The 14,742-nt window shown below is 45.5% G+C and overlaps 1 protein-coding gene across 1 annotated transcript in view; it reads right to left on the reverse strand.

Annotated features, from left to right (window-relative positions):
* The window catches only part of LOC143817775 (cilia- and flagella-associated protein 337-like), a 263,091-nt gene that overhangs the window by 72,243 nt on the left and 176,106 nt on the right, over positions 1 to 14,742 (reverse strand). Inside the window, exon 22 of the mRNA XM_077299254.1 lies at positions 9,448 to 9,610. Coding sequence (XP_077155369.1) covers positions 9,448 to 9,610 — 163 coding nt within the window. The remainder of the gene's footprint in view (positions 1 to 9,447; positions 9,611 to 14,742) is intronic.

The following is a 14,742-nucleotide window of genomic DNA, read 5'->3' on the forward strand; positions in this document are numbered from 1 at the left end:
AGATTAAGGGGAAAAAAAAGACCAAACAAACTGCAAAGAAAAAAAAAATGACTCAGAACTTTTTTTTCCCTCTTTTGAGATGCATTCAACACATTGCTGGCCAGCTGTACTGTTATGACCTGGTGGTTAAGGAGCAACATGGGACGAGCTCTGAGGAGGTGGTAACTGTACTGACCGCAGTTCCTAATCCTAACACCAACACTAGCAGTAGCCGTGGGATGTTCCTGTCACTCCCTAGACACCTCGTCACAGCCTGAGAACTAACTACCCCTACAGATGGAAACAGAAAGCTATCTTGCCTCAGAGAAAAACCCCAAAAGGAAAGATAGCCCCCCACAAATATTGACTGTGAGTAGAGAGGGAAATGACATACACAGAAATTAAAACAGATTTTAGCAAAGGAGGCCACTACTAATCTAGATAGACAGAATAGAAAAGGATACTGTGCGGTCAGTATCAAAAACTAAAAGTCCACGCAGAGTTTACAAAAATAATCTCCACACCGACTCACGGTGTGGAGGGCAAACCTGCTTCCCCAGAGCTTCCAGCTAGACTGAATAAATCATACTGACAAGCTGGACAAAAAGAGACATAACATGAGCTGAGCGATTAAGTCCACAGCAAATGGACAACAAAAGAACTAGCAAGAACTTATCTTTTGCTGAAATGGACAGGCCATAAGAGAAATCCAAGGAGAGATCTGAATCCAACCCAGAAATATTGACAGCTGGCACGAACTGAAGACCAGAGCCAGGTTAAATAGCAAAGCCAGGAGAGAAGATAAGTGGGAACAGCTGCTAATGCTAAACCCAAGGAGCAGCAGTTCCACTTGAAACCACCAGAGGGAGCCCAAGGGCAGAATTCACAAAAGTGCATTTACAACCACCAGAGGGAGCCCAAGAACGGAATTCACAACAGTTCCCATACCCTGGTGATTTTGGCCTGTAACATGCACAGAAGTTGACACAAATGGGATTGAATGGCTACTAAAGGTAACATCCTTACTTGTGACCTGTTTGCTTCTAATCAGAGTGTGTGCATAAAAGCTGAGTGAGATTCTGTGATCCAGACAGACTCTTGCATCTTTCATCCACCCACTGACCTTTCTGGATTGTGAGTCATGGGGAGAGCAAAAGAATTGTCAATGGGAAAAGGTAGTTCAACTGTATAAAACAGGAAGGGGATACAAAAAGATATCCAAGGAATTGATCATGCCGGTCAGCAGCGTTCAAACTGTGATTAGTAAATGGAAAATCAGGGGCTCTGCAAAAACAAAACCACAGTCAGGTAGACCAACAAAAATTTCATCCACAACTGCCAGGAAAATTGTTCGGGATGCAATGAAAAACCCACAAATAACATCAGCTGAAATACTGGACTCTGAAAACTAGCGGAGTGGCTGTTTCAAGATGCACAATTAGGAGGCACTTGAAGAAAAATGGGCTGCATGGTTGAGTCGCCAGAAGAAAGCCATTACTGCGCAAATGTCACAAAGTAATCTCACCTGCAATATGCAAAACAGCGAAGAGACAAGGCTGGAACAAGGTAATTTGGAGTGATGAGACCAAAATTTAACTTTTTAGCCACAACCTTAAACATTATATTTGGAGAGAGGTCAACAAGGTCCATGATGAAAGGAACGCTGATGTTTTGAGGATGTGTGAGCTACAAAGGCATAGAATACTTGGTCAAAGTTGAAGGAAAAATGAATGCAGCACGTTATCAGCAAATACTGGAGGCATATTTGCAATCATCAGCCCGGAAGCTGCACATGGGACGTACTTGGACGTTCCTACATGACAACAATCCAAAACACGAGGCCAAGTCGACCTGTCATTGCCTACAGCAGAACAAAGTAAAGGTTCTGGAGAGGCCAGCTCAGTCTTCTGACCTCAACATCACTGAGCCACTTTGGGGAGATCTCAAGAACGCAGTTCATGCTAGACATCTCAGGAATAGACAGGAACTGAAGGTTTTTTGCCAAGAAGTGTGGCCAGTTTTGCCATCTGAGAAAATAAAGAACCTCATCCACAACTGCCACAAAGGACTTCAAGCTGTTATTGATGTTACAGGGGGCAATACTTTTGATCAGGGTCGTTTGGCTTTCTTCTAGCAAAATTGATTTATTTATTTTTTCATTTTGCCTACATAGAATTTTTATTTTCAGTACATTATATGGTACAGTGCATTCAAAACTACAACTAATGACACAAAAGTAAACGGATGGAAATTTAAAATAGCTTTTCGAAGACAAGAATTAAACAAAAAGCCCCATAATGGAAAATGGGCACCAGACTAAGGTTTTTAACCAGAATTTTAAGCCACGTCCTTTTTATCTAGGGAGGCAATTCAGAACCCCCCTTGACTGCAAAAGACCTTCAGAAAGATTTAGCAGACTCTGGAGTTGAGGTACATTGTTCTGCTTTTCAGAAACACCTGCACAAATATGGCCTTCATGGAAGAGTCATCAGAAGAAAACATATCCTGTGTCCTCACCATAAAGTACAGCATCAGGAGTATGCGAAAAAAAAACATTTAAACAAGACTGATGCATTTTGAAAACAAGTCTTGTGGACCAATGAGGTTAAAATAGAAATCTTTGGCCACAATGATCAAAGGTATGTGTGGAGAAAAAAAGGCACAGAATTTCATGAAAAGAACATTTTGTCAACTATTAAGTATTGGGGTTGTGTTGCAACCAATGGCACAAGGAACATTTCACAGGTAGAGGGAAGAATTCAATGGATTCAATTAAATTTAAACAAATTCTTGATGCAAACATAAAACATCCTGTAAAAAAAGCTGAACTTGGAAAGAGGATGGCTTCTACAAATGTATAATTATTCTAAACACACATCAAAGTCCACAATAGACTACCTCATAAGGCTCAAGTTGAAGGTTTTACAATGGCCCTCACAGTCCCCTGATCTGAACATAGTTGACAATCTGTGGCTAGACCTCAAAATAGCAGTGCATGCAAGACATCCCAGGAATCTCACAGAACTGGAAGAATTTTCCAAGGAAGAATTGATGAAAATCCCCCAAACAAGAATTGAAAGACTCTTGGCTGGCTACAAAAAGTGCTTACAAGCTGTGATACTTTCTAAACGGGGTGCTACTAGGTACTAACCATGCAGGGTGCCCAAACATTTGCATTGGCCCATTTTCCTTTCTGTAGTTTTACATAATGTAAGAAAAAATTTTTTTTTGCCCAAAATACAAATGTTTAATCTTTAACTTTAGCCATTTTAGAGATCATTTCCTCTTTAACTTGCTTAACTGTTCACAATAACAGTAATTTTGACCAGCAGTGCCCAAACTTTTACATGCCACTGTATACTTCAGTGTGTCCTAGGACTGAATACAGAAAATAACCATTTCAGGCAAGAGATATATTAACATGTGATCTATAGTTTTCTAACAACAGAAAAAAAGAAAATTACTTAGGTTTCCTTGAAACATCAGTCCCCGTGTATTTAGCACTAAATAAGCAAGATGGATCCAAATAGTGACCTACATTTAAATGCCTGCATTACTTCTGCATGCTGTTTCCATAGAAACAGCCTGAGAGCTCAGATAGAAACTGTCTATGTCAGCCCTCTGATAACTATTGAGCTATTCAATGTTTATGTGACTGTCAGAGATAACTGATCACAGTGCTAGTGACTACTCTCCCACCGAATTCATCAAACCTGACGTCAATTTCTGCGCTAGAAATACTACTTCAGTCCCTGACTAGACTAGCTACTCTGGTGCAGTCAGCAGACGTCACTTACTAGAGACACCAAGTTTTTAAGTGTCATGACTCATGACTCTTTAAAGGGCTGATTGTGACTTGTAGGATCGCTACTTCCAATAGGTGGCACTATAGAGTTCAAGTCCTCTTTTTCTCAGAAGAGGCAATTTGCATATTTAAATTCCCAGAGGAGCATTGCACGGCGAATAAGCCTCCTTACCTTGACAAGCCAGCTGGTATGTCACTCTCCATAAGGAGAAACGTTACCCCTTAGACCCCAGTCCAGAGCCTCTCACCTCGCCAAATCCGTTCTCATGCTTCGCACTGACGAGGGCCAACAGCCCGAAACACCGTGTCTGCGAATTGAGATACTGATTTGGCTTTTATCCTAAGTCATATTGCACGACTCGTTAAAGGGTTGATTGTGACTTGTAGGATCGCTACTTCCAATAGGTGGCGCTATAGAGTTTAAGTCCTTATTTTCTCTGAAGAGGCAATTTGCATATTAGGAGCCTTCTAATGAGGTCACTGCTTGTACTCTGTAAAGACTGGCATAGTGTGAACTTGGGCTCCACCAGCCTTAATGTTTGGCTCCATAGCCTTGTAGAAAATATAGTCCCCATGAAAAAAAATCCCACCTAATTATTTTCTAATTTCTTGCTCCTTTTTTCCAGTGAATATAATTTCATCAAATATACTAATTAGCGTGTTAGATGTAGCCAAGATTCTCAATGCACCATGTCTCAACTTTCTCTTGCTTCAAACCAGGAATGTCAGTAAATAGACCGGGAGGCCAAGACATGCAAAACTATAAGAGAAAAATATTTAATAAAACCATTGATAAAAAAACTGAAATTGTGTGTTTTATGGAGGCTGTATCCTTACAAGACTATGGCCCTGAATCATTAAGGTGTTTTGGGGCAGTTTTGTGGTGTAAAACAGCTTAATAAGTCTATCTCTATCAGCCTACCTGTGCTCTCCATTCCACAACTGAATAGCCCAAATTCTGTCTACAAGACTTCTCTCGTGATGCGCCAGTTTTTTGGCATGCACTAACCCCGGACAATATGACTAATACCTAGCCCCTGCGTTTTTAAGAGTACTTCAAAAACATCTCTTTAAACGGGCATAGAACCTCAATACACCAACCTAACTCTCCGTTACCTCTTTCTAAATTTTACTCAGAATCTGGTCCCTCTGATTAATCTGTCTCCATATCCTCAATGCACCTAGTAGCACTTTGTAACTTACACAGATACTGGCTCATGGCCGGATCATGCAGCTTATTGAAATGCCCTATTTATTATAATGGTGGATGGACCATGTATGACACTTTCTAGGGGATTACTCAGGGGAACAGCAGGAAAAAAATAAGAGCAATAACTGCTGACCTTTGATCTGTTGACAGGTCTTCTTTACACTGTCAGTATGGGCTGATTGCATCCATGAACAGAGCAGTATATGTATTATTACAGAACAGTCCTCCTCCACCTATTATAAGGAAAACTATCAGGAATATATACTGGTATATATATTTTGCGGCAAGTTTTCCTTACAATGCTGTAGGTCCTTAATATCTATAATATAACGCTGGGAGCGTCACTCTGTCCGAAGCCTCTATAGACAGCGCAAGCGCTGGCGCAGTCTGGACCCCACAGAGTGACGCTCCCAGGAGATCGCGGTATGCGTAAGCGCTGAACGCACACCACGATCTCCAACGGAGAAGCAGGGACAAGCCAGGAGGGTGAGTATGCAATACTTACCTGTCCCGTTCCATCGACGCGATTCCGGGCCATGAATGTCCCCCTGCTCCCGGAATCGGCGCCTGAGCAGTCCGCGGTTTCCGGCGCCATTTTCTTGAAGACACACTGCGTGTCTTCAAGAAAATGGCGCCAGAAAGCGCGGATGCCTGTGACGTTCAGTTCAGAGGGCGCGATGACGCGCTTAATGCGCGCCGCCCTCTGACTGAACAGTCACAGCCAGCGGACCCAGAAGACGGAGCGGTGGAACGGGGGACAGGTAAATATAGCAAGTGCCGGGAGCCTGAGCTAGCGGCGACTCCGGCACCTGACCCCCACAGCGCGCCGGTGTCCCCGCCTGCTCAGGCCCCCAGCACAACCGCCCGCACTCTCAGCACCACCACGCACAGCCGCCCGCACTCTCAGCACCACCACGCACAGCCGCCCGCACTCGCCACCGCCACGCACAGCTGCCTGCACTCGCCACCGCCACGCACAGCCGCCCGCACTCACCACCATCACGCACAGCCGCCCGCACTCACCACCGCCACGCACAGCCGCCCGCACTCACCACCATCATGCACAGCCGCCCGCACTCACCACCGCCACGCACAGCCGCCTGCACTCAGCACAGCCGCCCGCACTCAGCACAGCCGCCCACACTCAGCACAGCCGCTCGCACTCAGCACAGCCGCCCGCACTCACCACAGCCGCCCGCACTCACCACAGCCGCCCGCACTCACCACCGCCACGCACAGTCGCCCGCACTCAGCACAGCCACGCACAGCCGCCCGCACTCACCACCGCCACGCACAGTCGCCCGCACTCAGCACAGCCACGCACAGCCGCCTACACTCAGCACAGCCGCCCGCACTCAGCACAGCCGCCCGCACTCAGCACAGCCGCCCGCACTCACCACCGCCACGCACAGCTGCCCGCACTCACCACTGCCACGCACAGCCGCCCGCACTCACCACAGCCACGCACAGCCGCCCGCACTCACCACAGCCACGCACAGCCGCCCGCACTCAGCACAGCCGCCCGCACTCAGCACAGCCGCCCGCACTCAGCACAGCCGCACTCGGGCAGTAGAGCCGGAGAGAGAAAGATGGGAGCAACATATGGCAGAATGGAAACAGGAACAGGCAGAATGGGTGCAGCACATTACAACAGAATGGGGGCACAGGATGGGAGCAGCACATGATAGAAAGGGGGCGCAGGATGGGAGCAGCATATGACAGAATGGGGGCACAGGATGCGAGCAGCACATGACAGAATGATTGTGCACGATGGGAGCAGCACATGACAGGATGGGGGTGCAGGATGGGAGCACATGACAGGATGGGGTGCAGGATGGGAGCAGCACATGACAGAATGGGGGCACAGGATGGGAGCAGCACATGACAGAATGGGGGCACACACATGACAGGATGGGGTGTAGGATGGAGCAGCATATGACAGGATGGGGGTGCAGGATGGGAGCACATGACAGGATGGGGCGCAGGATGGGAGCAGCACATGACAGAATGGGGGCACAGGATGGGAGCAGCACATGACAGAATGGGGGCACAGGATGGGAGCAGCACATGACAGAATGGGGGCACACACATGACAGGATGGGGTGTAGGATGGAGCAGCATATGACAGGATGGGGGTGCAGGATGGGAGCACATGACAGGATGGGGCGCAGGATGGGAGCAGCACATGACAGAATGGGGGCACAGGATGGGAGCAGCACATGACAGAATGGGGGCACAGGATGGGAGCAGCACATGACAGAATGGGGGCACACACATGACAGGATGGGGTGTAGGATGGAGCAGCATATGACAGGTTGGGGGCGCAGGATGGGAGGACATGACAGGATGGGGGCGCAGGATGGAGCAGCACATGACAGGATGGGGGCGCAGGATGGGAACATATGACAGGATGGGGATGCAGGATGGAGCAGCACATGACAGGATGGGGATGCAGGATGGAGCAGCACATGACAGGATGGGGGCGCAGGATGGAGCGGCACATGACAGGATGGGAGAGCAAGATGAGAGCAGCACATACCAGGATGGAGGCCATATACCAATATAAATGCTTGCCACCCGGGCGTAGAACGGGTTCAATAGCTAGTGTATATATATATATATATATATATATATATATATATACACACACACATATATATACGTTATATATATATATATTTTTTTTTTATTTGCTCAAAGAATAAAAAGAAAAGATCAAGGCAGTGGAAATTATCAATATCTTTTCCATCTTCTCTCCCATTCATCTCTACATGAAACCGTATATCTCTGATTCAGAGCAGAGTTAACCTTTCAATAGTCTTTGATATAAAAAGCAATATTCACTAGACTGCCTCCAGGATTTTCAGTGGTAAGTCAGAGGTCTCTGTAGGCTGTTTTACCTACCTTTAAAGAACACCTATCACTGGCGTCACAGGGTCTGACCCAATTTAGTAAATTCAAATAACCTGTGCCCCGAATGGCTTCTTACTGTTCCCCTAGTGATCAGCTGTTACCTGTGGGAAAACCCTACTGTCATTGTTACATTTCCATGTAGTGCCACCAGAATGGAATGAAGCATTACGCATTTCTTAATGAGCTTAATGAGTTGTCTGTGTAATGCAGTTTAGGACACTGTTCAGGGACTATAACAGGACACTGCACAGGGACTATAGCAGGACACTGTACAGAGACTATAACAGGACACTGCACAGGGACTATAACAGGACACTGCACAGGGACTATAACAGGACACTGCATAGGGACTATAACAGGACACTGTACAGGGACTATAACAGGACACTGTACAGGGACTATAACAGGACACTGTACAGGGACTATAACAGGACACTGCACAGGGACTATAACAGGACACTGCACAGGGAGTATACCAGGACACTGTACAGGGACTATAACAGGACACTGTACAGGGACTATAACAGGACACTGTACAGGGACTATAACAGGACACTGCACAGGAACTATAACAGGACACTGTACAGGGACTATAACGGGACACTGCACAGGGACTATAGAAGGACACTGCACAGGGACTATAACAGGACACTGCACAGGGACTGTAACAGGACACTGCACAGGGATTGTAACAGGACACTGCACAGGGACTATAACAGGACACTGCACAGGGACTATAACAGGATACTGCACAGGGACTATAACAGGACACTGCACAGGGACTATAACAGGACACTGCACAGGGACTATAACAGGACACTGTACAGGGACTATAACAGGACACTGTCCAGGGACTATAACATGACACTGTACATGGTCTATCCAAATCTGGTAAAAAACATGAAATTTAACAAGACCAACATCTGGAGATTGAAAAGTAATTAAGTCAACTCCTCATGTATTTTATATCGCAGACATGCTGGGTCCGTATCTTTTATCAGATTATGTCAAGTGACCACATACTCATTAGCCGGTTGGCCGAACCTGTCGATATCAGCAGGATCAGGCGACAGTCTAACGTCTACATGGGGCGTTTAGTGCTCAATTTCTCTGCAACATCATTACACGGTAAACTGGCATTACACAGTGCACATTGAAATCAATCAGTGGCTTATATGTGCAATGCAGGACGTGGCATGCCCTCCAGATATAGAGATGCTTTCTTACCTCTCTGGTCAAGAGATAAGGATTCTGAAGTAGAGGGACAACCTCTTTAAATCTGTACATGTGTACTACTGCTGCTATTTCTGAGTCTAAGATATCCTATTGTTAAATAACTGGAAATACAATGATTTACACCATTTTTTATGCCAGTCTGCACTTACTGATCACCTTTTAGTTAAATCAGAGAAATCTCCAGTATCCCTATGCTGTCCATTTAGGTTTCTTACAACTGATGAATATATTAACTCCATTTTTTACATCAATAAAACTATGTATTTCATTATTAAAGTCGTCCTACTAGATGCTGAGCACCTACATTTCATTCCTGCAGAAGCGACATGAATGGATGCGTTTATTCGGCATTGTATGTGGCCCGAGATCATGTTCCAGATAATAATTTCTCCATCATAACTCGAGCTGGCAAGGAGATTAGGAGGATTTAGAGCTATACACAGAATGTCTTCCCGGTGACCTCGGATCTGCAGAAGTAAAAGGTACATTGAGCTCTGATGCTGAATCCTATCATCTCCAAGGTCAGAGCTGTCCTCTGTTAAAAAAGCTCACAATCAATTGTGCCTCAACTCTCGTGACCCTTTTATTATTGCTTATTTCAAAACTGGTACGATAAGCCCTGCCAAATCACATAGAAAAACACAGGTCTAGAATTCACTAAAATCCTTTTATATTTTGTATGGACTATGTACTATATATCTTCAAATAATGATGTTGTACATCACATCACAAATAAAATCCATTCTCCCTGCAATACCTCCCCCAACCACTTGGTGCGCTGTTATGAGGAAACATGCCGATTAGTGCAATAATCCAAGCTCTTAAAAGGGTTGTTTAGTTATTTCACATTAGGCCCTCGCCACTACCGGGAACAGCTGTGTGTCGCACTTCCACCAATTTGATATTTGGTGACCTACCAGGTCAAAAGTGTCCAGTTCTTGGTCTTATTTGAATCCCACGGCTCCCTTGAGTGTTTTTGTTTTTTTTCCCCCATATGGTTACAGATATTATTTGGTGCTAACTTTTATCATCTTCACCAAGGGGGAGTGGTTAACAGGATTGTATTCTTAAGGCTGCTCTCTATTGCTCACATGGTAGAGACCATAAAAAAAGGATCCATATCTCTGGAACCGTACTAGATTTTTAAAATACAACAAAATTTCAAATTGTCTAAAGGTGCCGTCACACTAGCAGTATTTGGTCAGTATTTTACATCAGTATTTGTAAGCCAAAACAGGAGTGGGTGATAAATACAGAAGTGGTGCATATGTTTCTGTTATACTTTTCCTCTATTTGTTCCACTCCTGTTTTTGGCTTACAGATACTGATGTAAAATACTGACCAAATACTGCTAGTGTGACGGCAGCCTAAGGAGCAGCGGGAATAAAGAGCAAAAACTGGCCACTTTTGACTTGGTGACAGAATATAGAAAAAACAATTACACTTTTAATAAAGTCAGACACCAATGTGAAACATCGTACAAGAGTAAGTGCAACATTGACTTTGATTTATTCAGATCACGGTATATATCCTGGGTGGCCACATTGCAGGGTTTTTCTATATAATACCAGACCCCTTTATACTAAGTGTTGTAGATTTTTGACACTGTCAGAATGTTTTCCGCCAATTCTTCTTCCAAGCTGATATTTGACTACATAGATTGGCATAGGAAGTCACTGCTGCCTGTTCTCATGTACATTTCTGTTAAAGGGGTGCGGTATTGTAGGGGCATTCGGACTGGCATATATATGCTGCATAAGAACAAATACTAAGATTCATGCTGCCCGTGGTTTGGGCAGCCTAAATCGAGTGACAGGTTGCCTTTAAAGGTGTGGCTCTTGTGTATTGGCAGATAGCTATTACCACTAGGAGAGTTGCATATGTTCTACGATCCGAGTGTAAGGCTGTGTGCACACGTAGCAGATTTTTCACGTATTTTTCGCTATGAAAACCCTATAAAACCGCGAAAAAAATGTTCACATTAAGCATCCTATTTAATACAATGCAATCCGCATTTTTTGTGCACATGCTGCGCTGTTTTCCTGAGCGGAACCGCATTCCAGGAAAAAAACATAGCATGTTCATTAAATTTGCGGAATTGCGGGGATTCCGCACACCTAGGAAAGCATTGATCTGCTTACTTTCCGTATGTGGCTATGCATGTGGCTATGCCCACCATGCGGGAAGTAAGCAGATCATGTGCGGTTGGTACCCAGGGTGGAGGAGAGGAGACTCTCCTCCACGGACTGGGCACCATATAATTGGTAAAAAAGAAAGAATTAAAATAAAAATAGTAATATACTCACCTTCTGATGGCCCCGGAGTCTTCCCGCCTCTCAGCGGTGCACGCGGCTGCTTCCGTTCCCATGGATGCTTTGTGTGAAGGACCTGCGATGATGTCGCGGTCACGTGACTGCGACGTCATCGCAGGTCCTGCACACAAAGCATCTATAGGAACGGAAACCGCTGAGGAGATCGGGGGCCATCAGAAGGTGAGTATAACCATTTTTTAAATTTTTTTAAATTATTTTTAGCCTACACTATGTTTGACAAGTGTGACTAACCTGTCAATCAGTTTTCCAAGCGATGCTACAGATCGCTTGGAAAACGCTAGCATTCTGCAAGCTAATTATGCTTGCAAAATGCTAGTTTTTAGCAGGAATATGCATGCCAACTCCGCATGCGATATACCCGCTGCAGGAGTTGCAGAATTGCCGAGGAAATTTCCGCGGCAATTCTGCGACGTGTGCACTTAGGCTAAGGGTGTGACAGAGACTGTCGTGTTTCTGCCCCTGAAGACAATATTTGCGCAAAGTGAATAGTATCATGGATTTTTGAACATGTATTGTGATATGTGAATTGTGAATTATGTCATGAGGTTTTACTTGTGCTGCTGTGTAGGTACTTTAAAGGTATTGCCTAGTATAAGGTACACTCCAGCATCAGGGGTTAAACATAATATAACACACGGTTTAATGTATACTGTTAGACGATAGTGACTGTAGTTAAGCAGTAATGTTAGAATGTAGGTGAAAGGTTAGATCTGCCCAGCAACAGATTGTAGGGACAGATATAGTGAAGTATTTGCTCTAGCCCACAGTGGGAGAGGTTAGGGACAGTAAAAAGAAAACTGTGTAGCACCTGCATTTATGCCTGCAGTCCCTCTCTCCCTGCAGAGAAACCAGCTGAATTCACTGAATTCCGAGGCTCCCGTCCTGCTCCGTCTGTTGCTGTCCAGGGTGCATGCACTCCTAGCTGGTCTCCAGACACTGTGTTTAGTGCGTGCACACTTTCTCTTTCTTAAAGGGGCCGTGCGCTTTCCTCTAAAGTGTCCCCAGCCAATAGCTGAAGGTCTTTTACTATTTAAAGCGTCTCCTCCAACATGGAGGTGTCTGGGCAATGTTGTGAGTTTGCTCCTAACACGCTTGTCAGTTCTCAGGTCCCAGTACTTGCATCTCAGCCTGCTGCACCCGCCAGTGCTTCCTTCAATGGCAGCCAAGTCTGCTGCACCTGCTAGTGCTCACCTCAGCGGCAGCTGAGCCAGCTGCACCCACCAGTGCTTTCCTCAATGGCAGCTGAGCCAGCTGCACCCACCAGTGCTTTCCTCAATGGCAGCTGAGCCAGCTGCACCCGCCAGTGCTTTCCTCATTAGCAGCCGAGCCAGCTGCACCCACCAGTGCTTACCACAATGACGGCCGAGCCAGATGCACCCGCCAATGCTCACCTCAATGGCGGCCAAGCCAGCTGCACCCGCCAGTGCTCACCTCAACGGCAGCCCAGCTAGCTGCACCTGCCAGTGCTCATCTCTCCATCAGACTGTCCTGTCTGCACCTGTGGTTCCTGTCATCTTCTCTGCCTGCCTGCATCTGTTGGAGATTCCCCCGGGCCATCCCAGCTACCCGTTCCTAGGGGTCAGCTGCCATCTACCCAAGGTCAGTCCTAACATAGCACCTGGATCACCTCCCTTGTCTCTCCACGGACCGCAGTGTTGTTAGCTGCTGCATGCCTGTGGCCGGATTGGGTGAGGCTCCTAGTCACGTCCCTCCAGGTCTTGCTTTGGTTTTGGCACAGTGGTTCCACCACCCAGCCCATTACAGATTTCTTTCTGTAGGAGTGTTTGTTTGCTAAGTGACAAGGTGATCTTCCAGGTGTAGTGGGCTGATAGCAGAAGTGAGTACAAAGTGTTCTGGGTGGTATGAAACCTTACAAGACTCCCTGTAGACATGTCTGCAACGTCCAGAGCCTACGGCTCAATACAGGAGCTATGGAGAGCACCTTAGCCTCTTCAGTACAGAGGAAAATGGATGTGGAACCGCATGAAGGAAAGGTAACGGATCCTGGATACACTGAGAGACTGATTGTGAAATCCCTGACGCTGACAGGATCAGTGGATGTAGATATAGTTCAGGAAGAACAAAAAGTAAAGCGGGAAATGTACTAGATTACTGAAACAAGAAAGAGAGGGTGCTGTTCCTGATACTGTATGTTACAATCTGATATACTTGAACTGTCCAGTATACTTTTGAATGTTGAAATGAACCGCGTGTCCCCTGATCTTTGTGTTGCTGTTCCTGAAGATGGAGACCAGAGGACAGTGGAGGTCTGCAAGTGAGTGCAACGCACCCTCCCTTAGACAGCACACTGGGACATGATTTCCCTGTAAAGTGTAAAGTGCCAGGGAATCTCAAAGCAGTAGCTCAAACATAGCTACCGCCTTCTGCCACCTTGCATGAGTACAGACCACAATGTCCAGGTGGCCACGAGTCTCCTAACAAGGACTTAACAGTCTCAAAAACATATATGGGGTTGCTGAGTGGACCTGGGCACCGTGGACCTGTGGCTGGTTTGGACTTGGGCAGTGTATGTCACATGTATGTCACTATTCACCCTTGGTATATCTGATGGTAGGCAAAGGTCAAAATCATCCAATGGATTTTTCAGTATTTGGAAACATTTTCTTGGTATGTATACCCTATGACAAACCTTTCATACCTTAATAAGGATTATAGTAGCATGTTTTTTTTTAATGTTTCTGAGGGATTTAATTTGCCAAATTGTGCTCTTATGTTACCAAACGTACTTTAGGCAAGGGCGTACCAAAAGGAGTGGAAGAGATACAGTCCAAATTAGTCCTCTCTTCCACATAATAAAACACGATTATTAAAAATAGCACATCACAGCTGCAGGGGCCCTTATACAGCTCGAGTTACTCCTATGTTTTAATGAGCTCATACACATTAAACACATGTTGCACATGTCGGAGAAACGTAGCTATTTTGGTGGACTTGGCCAACCAACTTTATCAAACATTTTGAAATTCTTCATTCGCAGAGGAGATTCATCAGTACCACATTGGGCAGCAAAGGATAACTGGCGACTGTGAATGAGTGTTCAGCCATCAGCTATCTAAAGTGTATGGGAGGCTTTATGCAATGTTAACAGCTGTCAACAAACTCCCAAATCTCATTACAAAGTCAAGGGGGTTCATCAGGATTAGTTGGGATCCATTTCAAAACAGATACACTATTGCTGGATCTTTATTTATGTAGAAAAGACATACTACTACTAGCATGAACAGAACTTTATTCTATTTATCAAC

This window comes from Ranitomeya variabilis, chromosome 3 (assembly GCF_051348905.1).
Source record: "Ranitomeya variabilis isolate aRanVar5 chromosome 3, aRanVar5.hap1, whole genome shotgun sequence".
NCBI classification, from domain to species: domain Eukaryota; kingdom Metazoa; phylum Chordata; class Amphibia; order Anura; family Dendrobatidae; genus Ranitomeya; species Ranitomeya variabilis.